Below are 16416 nucleotides of genomic sequence, written 5' to 3'. Positions count from 1 at the left end.
CCTGCCTCATGCAGGAGGTTCTCAGCCCTAGGCTGGATGAATCCCTGGGCTCTGGGCAGCTGTCAGCAACTCAGGCACGAGGTTTAGGGTATCCTTGTATGAATTCAGCACCTTCCCCTGTTGGTCCCCCACAGGCCTACCCGTCACTGAAGCCCTTGGCATCCTGGGTGAACGACTTGGTGCAGCGGATTGAATTCCTGAAGAAATGGATCAACCACGGGATCCCCTCCGTGTTCTGGATCAGCGGGTTCTTCTTCCCGCAGGCTTTCCTCACAGGGACACTGCAGAACTTCGCCAGGAAGTCTGTTATCTCCATCGACACTATCTCATTTAGCTTCAAGGTAAGTGCGTCAGCCGGATTTTTTGCTGGATTGCTTCGGAATTTGCTGATTGATAGAACAAAGCAGCGCACAGGCATAGCTCTAGCCCCAACCTCCTCAAAAGTAGAGCCGGTTGCTGCACGTGGAGCCCATCATCCGCGATGTGCTCAGATACATACACCAACACCACCAGACACCTTCACGAGGCAACCAGAGACCTCTCCATCTCTCCAGACCTGCTCGCATTTCTCACCACAGGCTTTTCCTCAGACTGCTGGAAAACCCAGCCAGCACCTCCGAGAGCTGGAGCAGGCTCCCCTTTGGTAGCACTGACTTAGCCAAGAGCAGCGTAAGGGGTTTCAGGGGAGATCCTGGGGGCTGAGCCTCCACGGCTGTGCCTTGCTCACAGCCCTGGGCCCACTCTCCGCCGCAGGTCATGAAGGAGTCAGCAAGCGAGCTCTCTCGCCCTCCCGCCGAAGGCTGCTACATCCACGGCTTGTTTCTCGAAGGCGCCCGCTGGGACCCCTCTGCGTTTCAGTTAGCGGAGTCCCGTCCCAAGGAGCTGTACACCGAAATGGCGGTCCTCTGGCTGCTTCCTGTCCCCAGTCGTAAGCCTCCAGCCACTGGCATCTACCTGTGCCCCATTTATAAGACGCTCACTCGTGCAGGTAGGTGCCGTGAAGCCAGGCCTCCAACAATCAAGGAGACCATAGAACAAGCTAGGAAAGCCAGCCCACGGGAGGCTTCAGGAGCTCTTCTGCCTCCTGCTGTGCACTGGCATTGGAGCAAGGGAAAAACTGGATTGTGCCTGCTCTGGTTGGGAAGAGTGTAGCCAGGCACCCTACTGACACAGCTGGCCCCAAGCCCTCACCCTAAAATACTCAGCCTGCCACTTTGCGCTGGGATGGGACATGGGGTCACTTGTACAGGACTGCTGCAGCTGCCCTGGCAGCCGGGCTGCAGTACCACCCTCCCTCCTTTGCTTCCCCCCATCACAGGAACACTGTCGACCACAGGCCACTCCACCAACTACGTGATCGCTGTGGAGCTCCCCACAGACAAGCCGCAGCAGCACTGGATCAAACGGGGCACAGCCTTGATCTGCTCCCTGGACTTCTAGCTGGGGAACCTGTGCGGGCAGGGGAACCGCCCCAGGGCACGGTAAGCAGCAGGGGCAGGCGCTGACGGGTAACAACCACGGCCCCTCCTCCTGAGCTGCTCCTCGTACCCTTCACTACAAATGAGAAGCTCAGCTCCACCAGCAGCACGTTCACTCGTTGTTGCTGCACTCCCCACAGTTGCACCAAGCTTTTTACCGCCACAGAAGAGCTGCCAGTTTGTCAAAAATAGAGCAGTGGACCCAGCTCTAGTACTCACAGGTGCATGCAGGTGCCTCACCCTTCCCTCACACCCCACTCCCTTGGATAGCTGTTACAGGATAGCTTTATTCCTTCAGACAGATCCATTATGTACAGCACTTGGTATTAGATACAGCAAGAAGTAGAAGGATTTTCTTTCCTTCAACAAATAATAATAAAAAAAAAGTTTCATTCCACAGTGAAGATCTGTACAAATTTTCACGTTTGGCAAATTCAGTCCTCTCCGGTGTCTGTTCCCCTTGTCCCCATCTCAGCTCCTCCTGCCTTCACCTCAGGGGAGAGGCACCAGCCTCTGGCTTCTGAGATTTCTGCCAGGCTGCTGAGGATGGGGGAGAAAACCACGTGCAGGAGCGCTGATGGGGCTGGTAGGCAGGCTGTGCCAGTATGCTGCAGTACGAACCAGGGTGTTGCCCACACCAGCAAGCTCTCGGGTAGCAAGCAGTGAGCGGCTTGGGCAGGAGAAGCAGCTTTGGGCTCCCCTCAGTTTCTGCCTGCCACTGAAGCTCCCTTTGCGCCTTGGGTATTACGCTGTCACCTCTTCCCACGCTGAAAGGCTCCATCAAGGGCACCAGGCAACTCCAGAGCCGGCTTCCACCCCAGCACCAAGCCCCACAGCACCAAGGCCAACCTGGGACAAGGCCTGGAGCAACCCTGTGTGACCCAAAGGCACTGGCCAGGGCCACAGAGCTGGTCCCTAGGAGAGCAGCTGTGGAAGCAGGGCCCTCCAGCACCCCCCCTGGGCCGGGGACAAGGCCCCACTCCAGGGCTGAGCCCACCCACGGGGGCAATGCCCAAGGGGGAGCCTGGCTGTGTGGGCAGGTGGCACTGCCATCCCTGGAGCATCAGCCAGCTCGGGAAACTGGGCAGCACAGAGCTGTGTTCACGCAGGCCAGCCGTGCTGGAGAAGAGCTCTGTCCAGGAGCCACCACCTTGCTCAGCAACAGCCAAAGTGTGGATCAGAACCAGAAAATAAATTTTGTAAAGGGAGGGAGAGGAACAGGAAACAGACGTGACTGTCTTGGGGAAGCGCAGAGCTGCAGGCCTGCGCACACAGGAGGACGCAAGCCACAGCCAGCTGCGGCCAGCACAGCCTCACACCAGCATCGCCGGTGTCCCCACATCGGGCCCACCACTACCAAGGTGGGCTCTTCCCCTCCTGCCGCAGTCCTCAGCCACGGCACAGAGACACAGGCCCAGGGCGTCTGCACGTGGCCACGGCCCAGTCTGGCAGCTCAGGCTCGCCTGTTGCTTTAGGGTCTCTCCTTGAGACAAGGCATTTCTGCCTTTCACAACTCAGGCTCAGAGGAAAACCCAATTTCTGTTTGTCCCGAGGCTCCACCTCAGCCAAGGGCTTCTCACTAGGGTCCCTTTTCCTCGGGCAAAGGGTAAGATACATCCAAGTGCCACTGCCCAAAGCCCCAAGGGCCAGTTCCTCACAATCTTGACCCCAAGGCTACTGACGCTTGGCTTTATACGGACGGGAGCGTTTCCGGCGGTCGGGCTTCCTCTGCTTGTGGAGACGGCCGATGCTGACTCCCTGCCGCCTGCGGACGGAGATGTTCTGCTCCACGAGACTTGCCAGCATGCCTGCAGGGACAGAGGCAGCAAAGGTGCTGTAACGAAGTGCTGCAGACGGCCACCACGCGCTGGAGAGGGTGCTGGGTGCTGGCATTGCTGACGCCAGAGCACAGCCCTCCCTCTCACCCGAAGCCCATGGAGCTCCCTGCAGCTCAGTGCCGGGAGGTCCCAGGCTGAACCCGAACCCCACGCTCTGTTTCCACATCTCACCTTCCTGGGCCAGCATGGAGATGAAGGTACAGATGAACTCATCGTAGTTGTGGGTCCTCCTCTGGTCATCAATCTACAAATAGAATGCAAGTTCATACGTAATTACAGATGGGGCAGGGAGAAAAGAGAGCTCACGGGGCCAAGAACCGGTGTAGTACCTGGCCCAGCCCCAGGCTGAGGGGAACAGAGCAGGAAGGGTCTCAGCCCCCAGCCCAGCGCACAAGAAGGCACAGGAGGAACCCTGCCAGGCCTCCAGGCACAGAGGTGCCCACCCTTCCTCCTAGCAGTGCTGATGCTCAGCAGTGTCCCAGCTGCACAGCTCCTCCGCCCTCCTCCAGCCCGGGCTGCCCAGGGGCCTCAATCTGCCCCAGCAGGAGCGCTCCCGTACCTGGCTGCTTGGTAACGGGAAAGAGACCTCAGATGCTCCCATCGCTCTTGTCAGCTGAACCACCCTCCCTCCACTTTGACATAAGCTTGACCACAGATGGAAGCCTTCAGGGAGCTAAATCAGCAACACAAGTGATCCAGCAACAAACACACCTTGAATTTCTTCCTCTTCTCCACCTCTTCCTTCAGGCAGGCCTCGTAGTTTGCAATCTCTGCCTCCACACACTTCAGCAGTGCCAGCAGCTCCTGACAGGACCAAGCAGAGCAAACGTGAGCAGACGGACCCCGTGCCTGCCAGCACGCAGCCCTAGAGCTGCAGGGGTGAGCTGGGGGTGTTCCTCTCTGTGCTAGGATTCATCAAAACAAAAAAACACTTGCCAGAGGGGAGAAAAAAAATTTTTAAAAAACTGCATTTCATCATAGGGAACATCTGGGTCAGGATAATCAATCAGCTGGTGCTAAGGCTAGCCACAGGTGAGCTGTTGTTCACAGGCGTATTCTGCCTGAGCCCAGCCCTGGTTCTTTTCACTAACACAGCTTGAGGATTTCCCTTCTGAGTAAAACAGAAGACATGTTTCCAGGCAGCTATCCTGCAGGGAGACCTCCGTGTGCTCGTGCTGCCCAAGCCTGGTCCTGTTGCTGGCTAGGGGGCAGAGACAGGCAATAAAGTTACAGCAGGCTGGGAGCTGGGGTGCCAAGGGACCTGGGCAGGGTCTCAGCAGGGTCCCAAAGCAGAGCACGGAGAACATCTCAACTGCAGGAAGCAGCGGCTCTCCCCACTGCCAACACAGGCGTCCCAAGACAATACAAGGCACAAAACCTGCACTGCCCTGTGCCTCAAGGCACAGCTGCGGCAGCACGACGTGTGGTTCGGTCACTGCCAGTGCTGCTGCGTCTCTGGGCGAGCACAGGGGGCTCCATGTTCCTAGGGCTGTCGCAGCACAAAACTCACCTTGGGAGAATACTTTTCCCCCCCAGGGTGATCACTGGTCCTGCCAAGTCCCACCTTCTCTTTGCTGTCACTGGCCTCACTGCCCTCCTTCTCTTCCAGTTTGATGGCAACCTGGGCCTCTTCACCGGGTTTGATGGACGAGGGGGAGCTTTTCCCCCCATCTGCGCGCAGGGAAAAAGCGTTAGGAGCCATAGCGAAGGACACAGCCCCATCACCCCAGGGCACCCCCCAGGGACAGCGGGCACCTACCTGCAACAGCCAGCGGGCAAAACACGCCGTCCTCTGTGAGGTGCAGCAGCCCAGAGCTGATGATGGGCCCCAGGTCCCTGACGGCCCGGTTGTAGCGCATGCAGTCGATGCGCAGCAGACCGTCCTCCTCGCCGAAGAGGACCTTGGAGATGTGGGAGGTGACGGGGCTGGAGGGGCGGGTGGGGTTGGCCGAGCGGATGGGAGAGCGCAGCGGGGAGTTGAAGGCGCTGCCGATCTCGGAGGCGGTGTCTGTGCTCTCGTTGCTGGGGGTGGGAGAGGGCTGGGAGTGAGTGACAACCGCCACGGCAGCTCCGCCGCTGCTCGTCTTGATGGACAGGGGGATGGAGAGATCCTTCTGCGACTCTTTCAGCTTCTCGGCCAGGACGTTGATGGTGTTCGGCTGGAGGACAGAGAGCTGGCCATCCGCAGCCCCTGCTGCATGCTCTTGCTTTACTTGCCCTTTCCTTTTGTACCTGCCCAGGGATGCAGAAGGGAAGGTGAAGCTGGGGGGAAGGAGCTGGGGGGCCCAGCTGCAGCAGTACAGGCACTGCCAGCCCCACACTCAGCACCTGAGGCCACGTCCTAGGACGAAGCGAGGCCTGGAACATTTCTAGGTTGCTCTCCTTGCCACCAGCATCTCTGGCAGCAGCCCACCCCACCAAGCTGCTCAGCTGCAGGTACCCCTACAGAGGGGGTGAAAAAATGAAGCCCCCCAAGCAGAGCACACCACACGTCCTCAACCACCAGGCACCCTGATGCGCAGCTGACACCCTCTGCCCAAAAAGCACGGCAATTTATCAGCCATGAGGTGACCTTCCCCAGATCGAGCTCCACCACCCACACGGCAACCAGAAAAGCCCTAGGAGAAAGAAAAGAAAAGCTGGGCGGGCTATGAAGGAGCCCCCCAGTGCTGGCCCATTCATTTTGTCCAGGAATGTTTGGAGAAGGGGGGAAGCAGAGAAGCCCCAGATACACAGTTACTCAGGGCAGCCAAAATTCAGAGTTGATTATGAAGAGCAACAGAAGGGTTTCACAAAATCCAAGGAGTGAACAGTAAAATGCCAGGCAAACTAAAAAACAGTCCGAATTGCACACACGTTACGGTCACAGAGTGTAACATACTGCAACAGAGCTAATCATGCTCAGGAGAGAGATCTGGAAGTCACTGCAGGCAGTCCTGCGACGGTCAGCACCCCACAGAGCCAGGCACAAAGATAAGCCTCCCTCTGTCCCCTGCCTCAGCTCGAGCCGTTACCTGATGGCTGAGTTGGTGTTACGAACTTCCTCTTCCTCATCATCGTCATAGTCATCCTCATCATCCGAGTACTGCTGGTGCTGTCGGACTGGGACCCGGCTGCGACCCACTCCTGCCGCAAGATCTTCCTCCTCCTGCAAAATACCATCACTGACAGCCTGCCGACAGCTGGGCGAGGAGGAAGAGCCCCGTGGACAGGAACTCTTGTGTACGCTTGCTCAGCTGGAAATCGCTGCCCATGTGCCCCTGAAGAACAGCTGCCCCCCGTGCAACTGCTCTGGCCGCAAGCTTGTCTGCAGTACTTCTGGGTCTAGCTCGGTGCAGAGCAGGACCTGGACACGGAGTGTCAGCAGCCAGGAGACACCTGAGCTCACAGTTTGGGTCCATTTAAGCACTGCTGGCTTGCGTGTACCCAGGTCAGCAGCAAAAAAGGGAGCTGGGCTCTGTCCTTTGCCACCCCACACCCCTCAACCCAGATCCTCCCCAGTCCTCCAACAGCAGCTCCTGGATGTGGTTCCCATGGGAAGCTCCTTCCTCTGCGCTTCGCTCACACAGACTTCATGCTCAAGCCAACTGTTTGTCCCTGCCCAGCCCCCTTCACGCCAAAACCGGTGTTCCCCCGCAATGCAGCGATTCCCACCAACTAAGCGACCCACGTTAAAGCCAACCTCTTTTGTCGGGTCATTTTTCACCCTCCGCCCTTCCAGCCTGAGGAGCACGAGGGCAGGCACACTGCGAGGCAGGGAAAGGGCCGAGACCTGCTCAGCAACAATCCCCTGGAGGTGGGGGACTCGAAGCGGAAGGCCAGCAGCACCCCTGACTGGAGCCTGGAGCTCCAACCCACCTGCATGGGGGATTTGGCGTAGTTGTGATTATCCAGGAAGGCTGGCAACCTCTGCATGATGGGGTTGGGGTTTGCTGGAGGCGCCCCGTTGATGGTGCTTGCTGACGTCTTCACCACTGGCTTGGATCGGGTGGGTGGGCTCTGTGTGGCCGCGGGGTGGCCCTGGCTCGTGGGCTCATCAGTGCTCTCTGCAACACAAGCACCGCGCAGCCTCTCACATCCACTGCTGGTTACTCAGTGTCCTCTGCCACCCCTCTCCCGTCCCACGTAACAGAAGAGCTCGTATGCTCCACCAGACCATGAGCAGAGCATCACAGCCACTTCCCATTCCGCTTCCAGCCGTCACAAGTGTCCCCAAACTTAAGCCCTCCCCCTTTTCAAGCTCCCTTTCCCTCCAACACTCCTCCCAGGCACCCAAGCATCTACAGCAGACCTGGTCAGCCATATCCCAGCACCCTGCACACGGAGCTGGGGTCGGAGAAAAAAAAAAAAACAAAGCCAACCACAGAAGTTTCTCAAGCTCCAGGTCAGCCAGACACCATCACCAGCCTGTGCCAAGACGTGCTCGCTTCATAGCAGGCCATGCTAGCTTGCAACACCCCTGGCACGGGGCCTACCTGGATGGGTGCTCTCTGGAGTCACGGTCTTGCTGCTGGCTGGCTTTGCCTCTTCGGTAGGCTGAGATTCCTGAGACTTCTGGGTCTGGATCAGCTCAGGCTGAGTGACTCGGATAAGCTTGAAGGCAAATGATAGACCAGAAGTGAGTACTGGACCAGGGTGACCCAAACCACACTGCTCCCACTAGGGCATCACCGAAGGAGAATTTGCAAGGGCAAGCCAACCTCTGAGCACCCACGCACGCAATCAACCACCAACTTTATGGATAACCTCCCAGGTGAGCAGCAAAAGGGCAAGCAGCAACAAGGATATCTCCTCTTCCCAGAGGAGGTCTCACGAAAAGAAAAAACAAACAAAAAAGAACCATGCAGGGTCCCTACAGCACAGCGAGATCCCCTGATAGCAGAGCCTGTTACCATCTGAACCTTGTACTCCCTCGGGACCTGGGCCCTCCTACCTGCTGCAAGGCCTCCAGCACGGTCTGGCGGTTCATCTTCAGGATGTGAAGCTTGGACTCATACTTCATCCTCCGATCGGGCACTACTGCCATCAGGTTGAACCGGATGTCGTGGTACGGCTCCCTGCAGGGAGTCAGGGCACACATCACACTTGCTGACCCCTGCGGTACTCCGCTAGCTCCTGGCCTCCAACAAGACCGTGCCTCTGACCACCACCCTCTGAACCTGGCTGTTCAGCCAGGCTTCAAACCACCTCGCTGCCTGCTCCTCTAAAACCATAATGCATCTTCTTCTCTACGAGAATCTCCTGGGAGACAGATCAAAAGCCTTGCTGAAGTCAAGGCAGAGAATATCCACGTCTCTTCCCTCATCCAAAAGCTTCCCTCATCTACAAGCCAGTCATCTCATCACAGGAGGATACCTGGCAGGTCAGGCACGACTGCGCCGTGGTGTACTCCACGCTGACTACCTCTGATCACCTTCCTGTCATTCACGTGGCTGGAAATGGTTTCCAGGATGAGCTGTTCCATCACAGTTCCAGGGGTCCAGGTAAGGCTGACTGGCCTGCAGTTCCCTGGGCCCTCCCTCTGACCTTCTTGAAGGCAGAGGTGACATTTGCTTTCCTCCAGTCCCCAGATCTCTCCCCCAGCTGCCGAGATCAGTACCTGCCTTCCAGCAGACACTGGGAGGGCCGAAGTGCCCCGTGAGGACCAAGGCCTGGGAACATGAGGCTACTTCTGGCTGTCTGGGGAAGGCCTCATCCGCTTGTCTTCCTGGTTAGGCAGCCCACAGCTGACACCCGCTGCGATGCCACCCATACCCATCTCCTCTCTAATCCTGTCTCTCGAGCTCTCAGCTGGCTCATGACCCACCCCCAGGCAGAGCTCCCTGCGCTCCAACTGCTCCCCCGCTCCCCTCATCGTTTCTGCCCGTCCCGCAGAGCCCGTCCCTCTCCACCGCAGCACTCCGGTCACGCAAACCACCCCACCCCACCTCCACGATCCCAACAAGTCCGCAGCCCTGCAGCTGCGCACAGATCTCTAATTCCTCGTGTTTCCTTCCCACCCTGCAGGCAGCAGCGTTCAGATTTCTGCCCACATCAGGAGGCCCGGCCCAGGACCAGCAGCCCCATTCTCTCTCCCACGGACTTCAGCAAACAGGGACCTGACGCGGCCACTCCTGTCCTGCACGGCGCTTCGCAGGGACTGCGCCGCACAGAGCGCAGCTCCTCTGCACGCTCCAGGGCAGGGGCAGAGAAAGGGAACAGGCAGTGCACCCGCACCCCTCCCAAGCAACGGTCTCCCCCCCCCAACTCATCAGAGACCAGCAGAAACGAGCCAGGGGGCAGCGGAGGCGAGCCAGAGCCTGCAGCAGGGCTGGGACATTACCCTGCAGTGGCCAGGCCGATGCGCTCCATGATCACTCTCCTGGCTTTGTCTGTCCATTCTTCATCGTCAGCCCACGGCCCTGGAGTAAGGCAGAGCGAGAATTAGCAGCGCAGGCCGAGGCTCCCGCTTCAGACTCAGAACGGCAACAGGCAGGGACGCTGCCACTCCCACCAGGCAGTCTCACGGCTCCCTTGCAGGGAACAAGAGGCCCAGTCGAGAAGGGGGCCAGGGGCCAGAAGGACCAACCACACTGCCAGCACCACGCAGCCCATACGTGGAACACCCTGCCCCTGTCTGCTGAACGGAAACCGTTCGTTATCTGCAGGGCTGCAAGGTGGATTGGGAACCCTATCGAACGCAAGGAATTCACAGGCTCTGCACTCACAAAGTCCAAGGAAATCCCAGCTCTGGAGCTTAGACCTCGGCTGGCACTGCATCTGCTGCTGTCCTTAAGAAACCCAAGCAGGTTTCTCTAAGTGGGTGCCTTACAAAAGGGCCTGAGAAACAGAAGCAAAGCCCTAGCAGGGCTAAGCAAGTGTCTGAAAGACAGAACGGAGCAGTCAGATTGTAAGAGGAGCAACCCAAGCAGTGCTGCTGGGATCTCTGTTGGGGACCTCGGGCCTCAGCATGCAGCAGTGATTTGGCACAGGGGGTGGGCAAGGAGGGGACAGGTTCTGCTCGTGACGCCACATCGCAGAGCTGCAGAAGGACCTCACGGCCCTGAGCAACTGTGGAGGAAAACGGCACGGCTGGAAAAAAGCAATGCGATGCACTTAGAAATAATTGTTTTTCTACACACAGGCTCTGACACAGAGGCTCCAAAAGGAGCTATCAAAACTCAGGACAAACCTGGGAGCCGCTGGAATGATTCTCCACAGAGCCCAGCTAACGCTCGCTGACAATGAACAACAACACAGACGCGGACAGGCCAGGGTGTCCCTTCAACAAGCGGTGGCAGGCAGGTTCTTACCGTGGTCGATGGGATAGACCTTCAGCCCGTCCAGCTCGAACAGCCGTCCCTTGATGGGGACGTAGCTGACAAAGTGAAAAGCCTCCATGGTTCGCACAGCGCTGATGCCGTTCTGCTTCTCCGGCAGGTGCCGTGGCTCTGGTCTGCGAGGGCGAGAGAGGCAGGAGGTCAGCGGGGAGCCCGCTCCAGCGGAACCGAGCTGCGAGAGGCATCCCCGCTCACCTGGCATGGCTGTTGTGGGCCTTGGCCAGCTCGGGGGCATTGCCGATGGCATAGCCTTTACTCTGCAGCGAAGAGCAGGAGAGGGAAACAACGGAGAAGCGGTAAGAAAATAATAAAATACTCCACCCACCAGCTCCCCGCTCCCTCCGTCCACACGCAGGGTTTTAAGAACAGCTTCCAGCAGCTCGTAACCGTGCTCTGCTGAGTTACAAGGTAAAGACCCGTGACGAGAGGAACACGCAACTGCCAAGGAGACGTGAGGGGGATTACAGCTGTGGAGAGCAAAGACTTCGAGCTAGGTCTGAAGGCAGGAGTGCATCTGAGCACAGACTTCGAGCACGTCTGGGCTAGGGAGCAACACAGCAGAAGACGCTCCTGCCTCCCAGCCGAAGTGACCGGCGTGTGGTGGGAAGGTCCAGGAGAAGAGGCGATGCTCAGGCAGCCACGAAGGGCTGCGGAGAAGCCAGCTCGCCAAAGCACGGTCCTGAGGGGAGCAGGAGAGGGCCACAGCAGCGCACAGCCCTGCACACCTCCGCCCCTACCTCAGGGCTGAATCCTTTGGTGAAATCCTTCATGCGACTCAGCGTGGGGCCCAGGTCAACATTGTTGCAGTTCAGGAGGACGCTCAGCAGGGCGTGGGTGGCACAGGAATTGGGGATCAGCTGGGGGGCGACACAAGGGCCTCTCAACAGCAGGAACAGCGCAACTGTTTGACGACCCCGCCCCGTCACCAATAACCAAAGCAAAGCAGCGACGCGAGAACCGCTCGTAGCGCAGCGACCTGAGGTGCAGCTGGTCTCTCGGAGGGGCAGAGGAGATCGGCCTCCTTCAGCAGGCCCCACCGTGCCCCTGTGGGCACCTGCTGGCAGCGCGGGCCCCAGGCAGGCTCTCAGCCCTCCCTGGGTCCCTCCGACCTGTGGCTCAGGGCAGAGACTCCCGGGAAGGAGAAGCAGCCCCCAGGAACGGTGAAAGCAGCGCAGCCGCTCGGTGCTGCGCTGCCTCCTCCCGAGCAGCCAGCGGGGTCTCCGCAGCACTCCACGCCCTGCAGGGACGCTGCGCTGCCACCGAGACCGCTCAGCCGCTCCCCGGAGCTCTGAAGGCACCCCCAAATCCCCACCGCCAGGCCGGCATCTCCTCCTTCCCCACCCGCAGCTCCTTTTGCCTCACCGCCCAGGGGAGATCGTGCCGCCAGCCCGCCCTGAGGCGCCGCGGGGGCTGCCCCCAGCCTACCTGGTGAGCAAAGAACATGTTATTAACGATGTCATCGTCGATCACCGACGTCTCATCCACCAGGGTAGAGACCTTGCGGCGCGACCGGCGCTCCTCGATCCACTTGAACAGGAAGATGAAGCCGTACACAGGGCTGCGGGGAGGAGTCAGCGACTGCACCGCGCTGGGCAGAGCACACCGGTGGGGCTGCTCCGCCCGGAGCCACGGCCGTTGTCTCGCCCGGCAGAGAGGCAGGGAAAGCAGAACCACCAGCCACGTCTCGCTGGAAGCGACCGGCCCTGCCACGAGCCCCCCGCTACCCAGGGCACCCCCCTAAACTGATGCTCTGGACAACGGCAAGCTTGAAAAGTTTTCAGGTTTGACAGGTCTTATGAGGCTCACGACAGAAATAGGAGGAGAGATCCACCTCTGGGCACTCGCTGCCTTCCAGAACAGCGCCTGGCCACCAAACGATCCCTTCTTTTATAAATACCTGGTGCTTCCTTCTCGAAAGGAGATCGGCCCGCAGCTTTTAAGAAACTCACGAAGCCATTTCAAAGCACCGAGACGGGGAGAAATCCCCCACTCCAGGCACGCAGGCTTGACACCGGACCTCTCCACGGGGCAGAGGGATTAATCCCTGAAGGCTGCCCCACACGAGGTCTTGCTCCGTGCATTTTTGTGCCTGGGGCCAACCTGCCATCACAGCCTGCGGTGCCAACCGGGTTAGCACAAGAGCACGAGCCCGCCCGCCCCAAGGCTCCTGGCTCCTCGCTGTCAGCGCTGACCTCTGGGACCGACGGCCTCGCGCGCGCCCTTCCCAACGCCTGGCGAGGAGCTCCCAGGCCCACGGACGCATTTTGCTTAACAAAACCCCCGCTTTCAAGCCTGTGACTTACCCCTGGCACTTGCTCTGCAGATCGTAAATCTCCTCAACCTGCACCCCCTTGACCCCTGGAAACAAAGGGCAGAAGCTGGTACCAAGGCTACCAAGAAAGGGCGAGAGGCAGCATCAAGCAAGAAGCCAGCTTCCCAGGAGGGCGTCTTGGACTCACCAAAATCTTCGACCAGGAGCGTGAAGAGACCTGGAAAGGGACAAAACCCAAAGGTTACTTCTGGCCGAAAAACACCGCGCAGAGCACAGAGGGGGCCGCCACCAGCCCAGGGAGGGCACGCACGGTCCCAGGCCCCGGCGCAGCCAGAGGAGTGGCCCGAGGGCCAAAAGACTCATCGGCTTCTTCCTCTCTCTCCCGGGGTCCACATCCACCCCCAGCGACTGCAACACCCCCCCCCCCACAGAGGGGCTGGCGGGTGACACGGGGACAAGGGGAGGATGACCAGGCACCAGCGACCGAGCAGGAGCCTCCGCTGCGGTGCCACAGCGAAGGCGCTCGGCCCGGCTCTCAGGCACTTCCCCCTGCACGCGGGGTGAGCGAGCTCGGGACTGGAATAACAAACCTGCGTCCTGAAACGGGCTGCTGAAAGCTGGCAGTAAGGATTCAAGTGTGAGACACAACCGTACACGCAGAGGATTTAAGGAACCCGATGTGAGCGGTTTAACCGAGAGGGGAGGACCCTGGGGGCTTCACCACCAAAGCTAAAAGTCACTAAAGCAGGGAGAAAGTTCCTGAGAGCAAAAACACCTCCGGTAATTTAGCCGAAGGACTCGCACTCGCATTCAGGAGCTACGAGATGAAACTTGAAGTATTTTCAGCGGGAGGTAGCGCACTACTGAAACGACACACCTCAAAGCGGCGACACCTCCTCGCCCTGCAAAGCTTTTGGGCCCGGCCCCGGCGCCTGCCTGCAGCAAACCCAACGGGACGCAGCCAGGAAGCTGCAGCACGAACCCCGGCAGCCGGCTCGGGTCTGATCTGCCGTCACCAGCGGGCGTCCGCACCCGAAACTCGCGGAGCAGGGCTCAGCCGTGGGGCAGAAACAGCCGGCGTGCAGCTCGCTGTAAGGAGCCGGTGCTGATGCCGCGCGGGGAGGATTCCCTCGCAAGAAAACAGCCTCCCCTGCCACGTGCCAGGGTCCCGCTTTTGGCATCATGCGATGAAGAAGACGGGAACGATCTGGGCTATTGCTAAGCGTCAGTAAACGGGTAAAGACCAGGAGAACTTCGGCTGACAGGAGACCTACAGCACGCAGAACCCTCTGCTGAGCGCAGCCAAGGCGAACGCCGTGCAGGTAGCCTGGTTTCATCACCTACGAGCTCGGCGATCCACGCAGAGCTCCCCACCGCACCCTCCCGTAGGATCGGCTCACACCCGGCCGCAGCAGCCTGAAGGCCCCGGCGCGACGCCCAGCTCGGATCCCAGCTCACGGATCCGACGCCGGCACCGCACCGTGCCGGGCTCCTCGGCACCTTCCCTGGGGAGACGGCGTTCTCCCCCCGCCTGCCCGCAGCCACACGCGCGGGGCGTAGGAGCCACCTCGCAAGCCCCGGTCACCTGCGAGGCTGGGGGCAGCCTCCAGCTGCGGCAGGAGGCACCAGGGCCCCCCCAGCTCACACGAGTCGCCCGCTCCCCTCTTTGAGGCCGTTTCGCGGTGCACCGACGAGCCCCGGCGGCGTCCCACACCCCACGGCCGCGGCACACCCCGGCTGCGCCCCCGCGGAGCCCCCCCGGGCTCGGAGCCCCCCCCGAGGCGCCCCGACAGCGCCCAGGCCCTGCCTCCCGCCTCCCGCCTCCCCCCCCAGCCCCGCTGCGCCTCCCCCACCCCACGGCCTCCCCCTGAGCCGATCGGGGCCTGGCGGTGCTTCTACCCCCAAACAGCCCCCCACGCCCCCCTCACAGCCCCCACACACACAGCCCCCCCTCACCCCTCACAGCACCCCCCCACCCCCCAAACAGCCTCCCCAGCCCCCCCCCCCCCACACACACACACAACCCCTCACAGCCCCCCCAACCCCCAAACAGCCCCCACACACCCCCCACAGCCCCCACAGCCCCCACACACCCTCCTCACAGCCCCCACACACCCCCCACAGCCCCCACAGCCCCCACACACCCTCCTCACAGCCCCCACACCCCCCTCACACACACACACAGCCCCTCACAGCCCCCCCACAGCCCCCTCAACCCCCCCCTCACAGCCCCCCTCCCCTCACAGCCCCCCCACAGCCCCCCCACACACACCAGCCCCTCACAGCCCCCGTACCCCCCAAACAGCCCTCACGCAGCCCCCTCAACCCCTCCCTCAGAGCCCCCCCACCCCTCACAGCCCCCCCCCAGCCCCTCCCCCACTCCCCTCACGGCCCCCCCCCCCCCCGACCCCTCCCGCCCCTCAGAGCCCCCCCCCCCCCCCCAGCCCCCCGCCCCCTTACCGGGGTCGCTCTCGAGCTCCAGCCAGCCCTTATTCATCTTCCCGCGGCCCGGCCCGCGCCGCCATGTCCCGTCCGGCCCCGCCGCCGCCGCCCGGCCCCGCTCCGGGCCCCTCCGGCCCCGCGCGTCAGCACCGCGCGCCGCTGCGTGACGTCACCGCGCCGCCGCCGCCGCCGGGCTCGGGAGGCGGCGCCACGAAAGTCCCCGGGGCGGCGCCACAAAAGTCCCGAGGCGGTGGCGGCCGCGGGCGGCCCAGGCCGCGGCGGGGCCCGGCGCTTCCCCCGCCTCCCTCCTCTCCTCTCCTCTCCTCTCCTCTCCTCCCCGGCCTCTCGGGGGCTTTCGCGCGGCGGAGCCGGGGCTGGGCGCCGCGGCGCCGGGCCCTGCGGCCCGGGGCGGGGCGACCGGCGGGGCCGCGGCCTACGGTGTGGGCCTAGGCCTCGGCACCGCCCGCTGGGGCAGCGTGGGGCGGGGACCCCGGGGCAGCCCCTCACGGACGTTCGGGGGAAATGAGCCCCGCGCAGGGCTCGGCCCCACGCAGGTCTGAGTCCCACAGCTCGGCCCCACGCAGGTCTGAGTCCCACAGCTCAACCCCACAGTTCAGACCCGCGCAGGTCTGGGTCTCACAGCTCGGCCCCACAGGTGGCTCGGCCCCACGCACGGCTCAGCCCCACGCAGGTCTGAGTCCCACAGCTCGGCCCCACGCAGGTCTGAGTCCCACAGCTCAGCCCCATGCAGATCTGAGTCCCACAGCTCAGCCCCACGCAGATCTGAGTCCCACAGCTCAGCCCCACGCAGATCTGAGTCCCACAGCTCAGCCCCATGCAGATCTGAGTCCCACAGCTCGGCCCCATGCAGATCTGAGTCCCACAGCTCGGCCCCACACAGGTCTGAGTCCCACAGCTCAGCCCCACACACGGCTCAGCCCCACAGCTCAGCCCATGCAGATCTGAGTCCCACAGCTCAGCCCCACACACGGCTCAGCCCCACAGCTCAGCCCCACGCAGATCTGAGTCCCACAGCTCAGCCCCACGCAGGGCTCAGCCCCGCAGTT

General features: G+C 61.3%; 2 protein-coding genes across 9 annotated transcripts in view; one reads left to right on the top strand and one right to left on the bottom strand.

Annotated features, from left to right (window-relative positions):
* Positions 1-1854, top strand: part of DNAH1 (dynein axonemal heavy chain 1) — a 77703-nt gene extending 75849 nt beyond the window's left edge. For all 7 annotated transcript variants that reach the window (XM_040569292.1, XM_040569291.1, XM_040569287.1 and 4 more), the window contains 3 exons: positions 135-341; positions 754-988; positions 1319-1854. In XM_040569292.1, the coding sequence (XP_040425226.1) occupies positions 135-341; positions 754-988; positions 1319-1440 (564 nt within the window). In that variant the 3' untranslated portion in view covers positions 1441-1854. The remainder of the gene's footprint in view (positions 1-134; positions 342-753; positions 989-1318) is intronic.
* On the bottom strand, positions 1748-15496 carry BAP1 (BRCA1 associated protein 1). 2 transcript variants are annotated; one of them, XM_040569295.1, is made up of 17 exons: positions 15368-15496; positions 13095-13124; positions 12939-12993; positions 12061-12193; positions 11373-11492; positions 10831-10892; positions 10609-10751; positions 9639-9717; positions 8250-8373; positions 7792-7909; positions 7175-7362; positions 6331-6464; positions 5076-5548; positions 4827-4987; positions 4028-4120; positions 3488-3560; positions 1748-3286 (listed from the first exon to the last, which is right to left on the bottom strand). In XM_040569295.1, the coding sequence occupies exons 1-17, from the start codon at positions 15402-15404 to the stop codon at positions 3153-3155; spliced, it is 2157 nt and encodes a 718-aa protein (XP_040425229.1). In that variant the 5' UTR covers positions 15405-15496; the 3' UTR covers positions 1748-3152. The 2 variants fall into 2 exon arrangements, with proteins under 2 accessions (XP_040425229.1, XP_040425230.1); XM_040569296.1 differs by having other exon boundaries at positions 4881-4987.
* Positions 15497-16416: the final 920 nt, after the last annotated feature.

The sequence above is a fragment of the Cygnus olor genome, chromosome 10 (assembly GCF_009769625.2).
Source record: "Cygnus olor isolate bCygOlo1 chromosome 10, bCygOlo1.pri.v2, whole genome shotgun sequence".
Classification (NCBI taxonomy): Eukaryota; Metazoa; Chordata; class Aves; order Anseriformes; family Anatidae; genus Cygnus; species Cygnus olor.
The sequence above is the reverse complement of the archived record's forward strand: the minus strand, read 5'-3'. Positions and strand labels throughout refer to the sequence as shown.

What these genes read in the sequence shown, in the direction of transcription:
- BAP1 (XM_040569295.1), bottom strand. Translation starts at nt 15,404, where the DNA reads ATGAATAAGGGCTGGCTGGAGCTCGAGAGCGACCCCG. An exon ending in TCCAGAGAGCACCCATCCAG is followed by an intron (nt 7,363 to 7,791) that starts GTAGGCCCCGTG and finishes CTTGTGTTGCAG; the next exon opens with AGAGCACTGATGAGCCCACG. An exon ending in ACGCCAAATCCCCCATGCAG is followed by an intron (nt 6,465 to 7,174) that starts GTGGGTTGGAGC and finishes GGTATTTTGCAG; the next exon opens with GAGGAGGAAGATCTTGCGGC.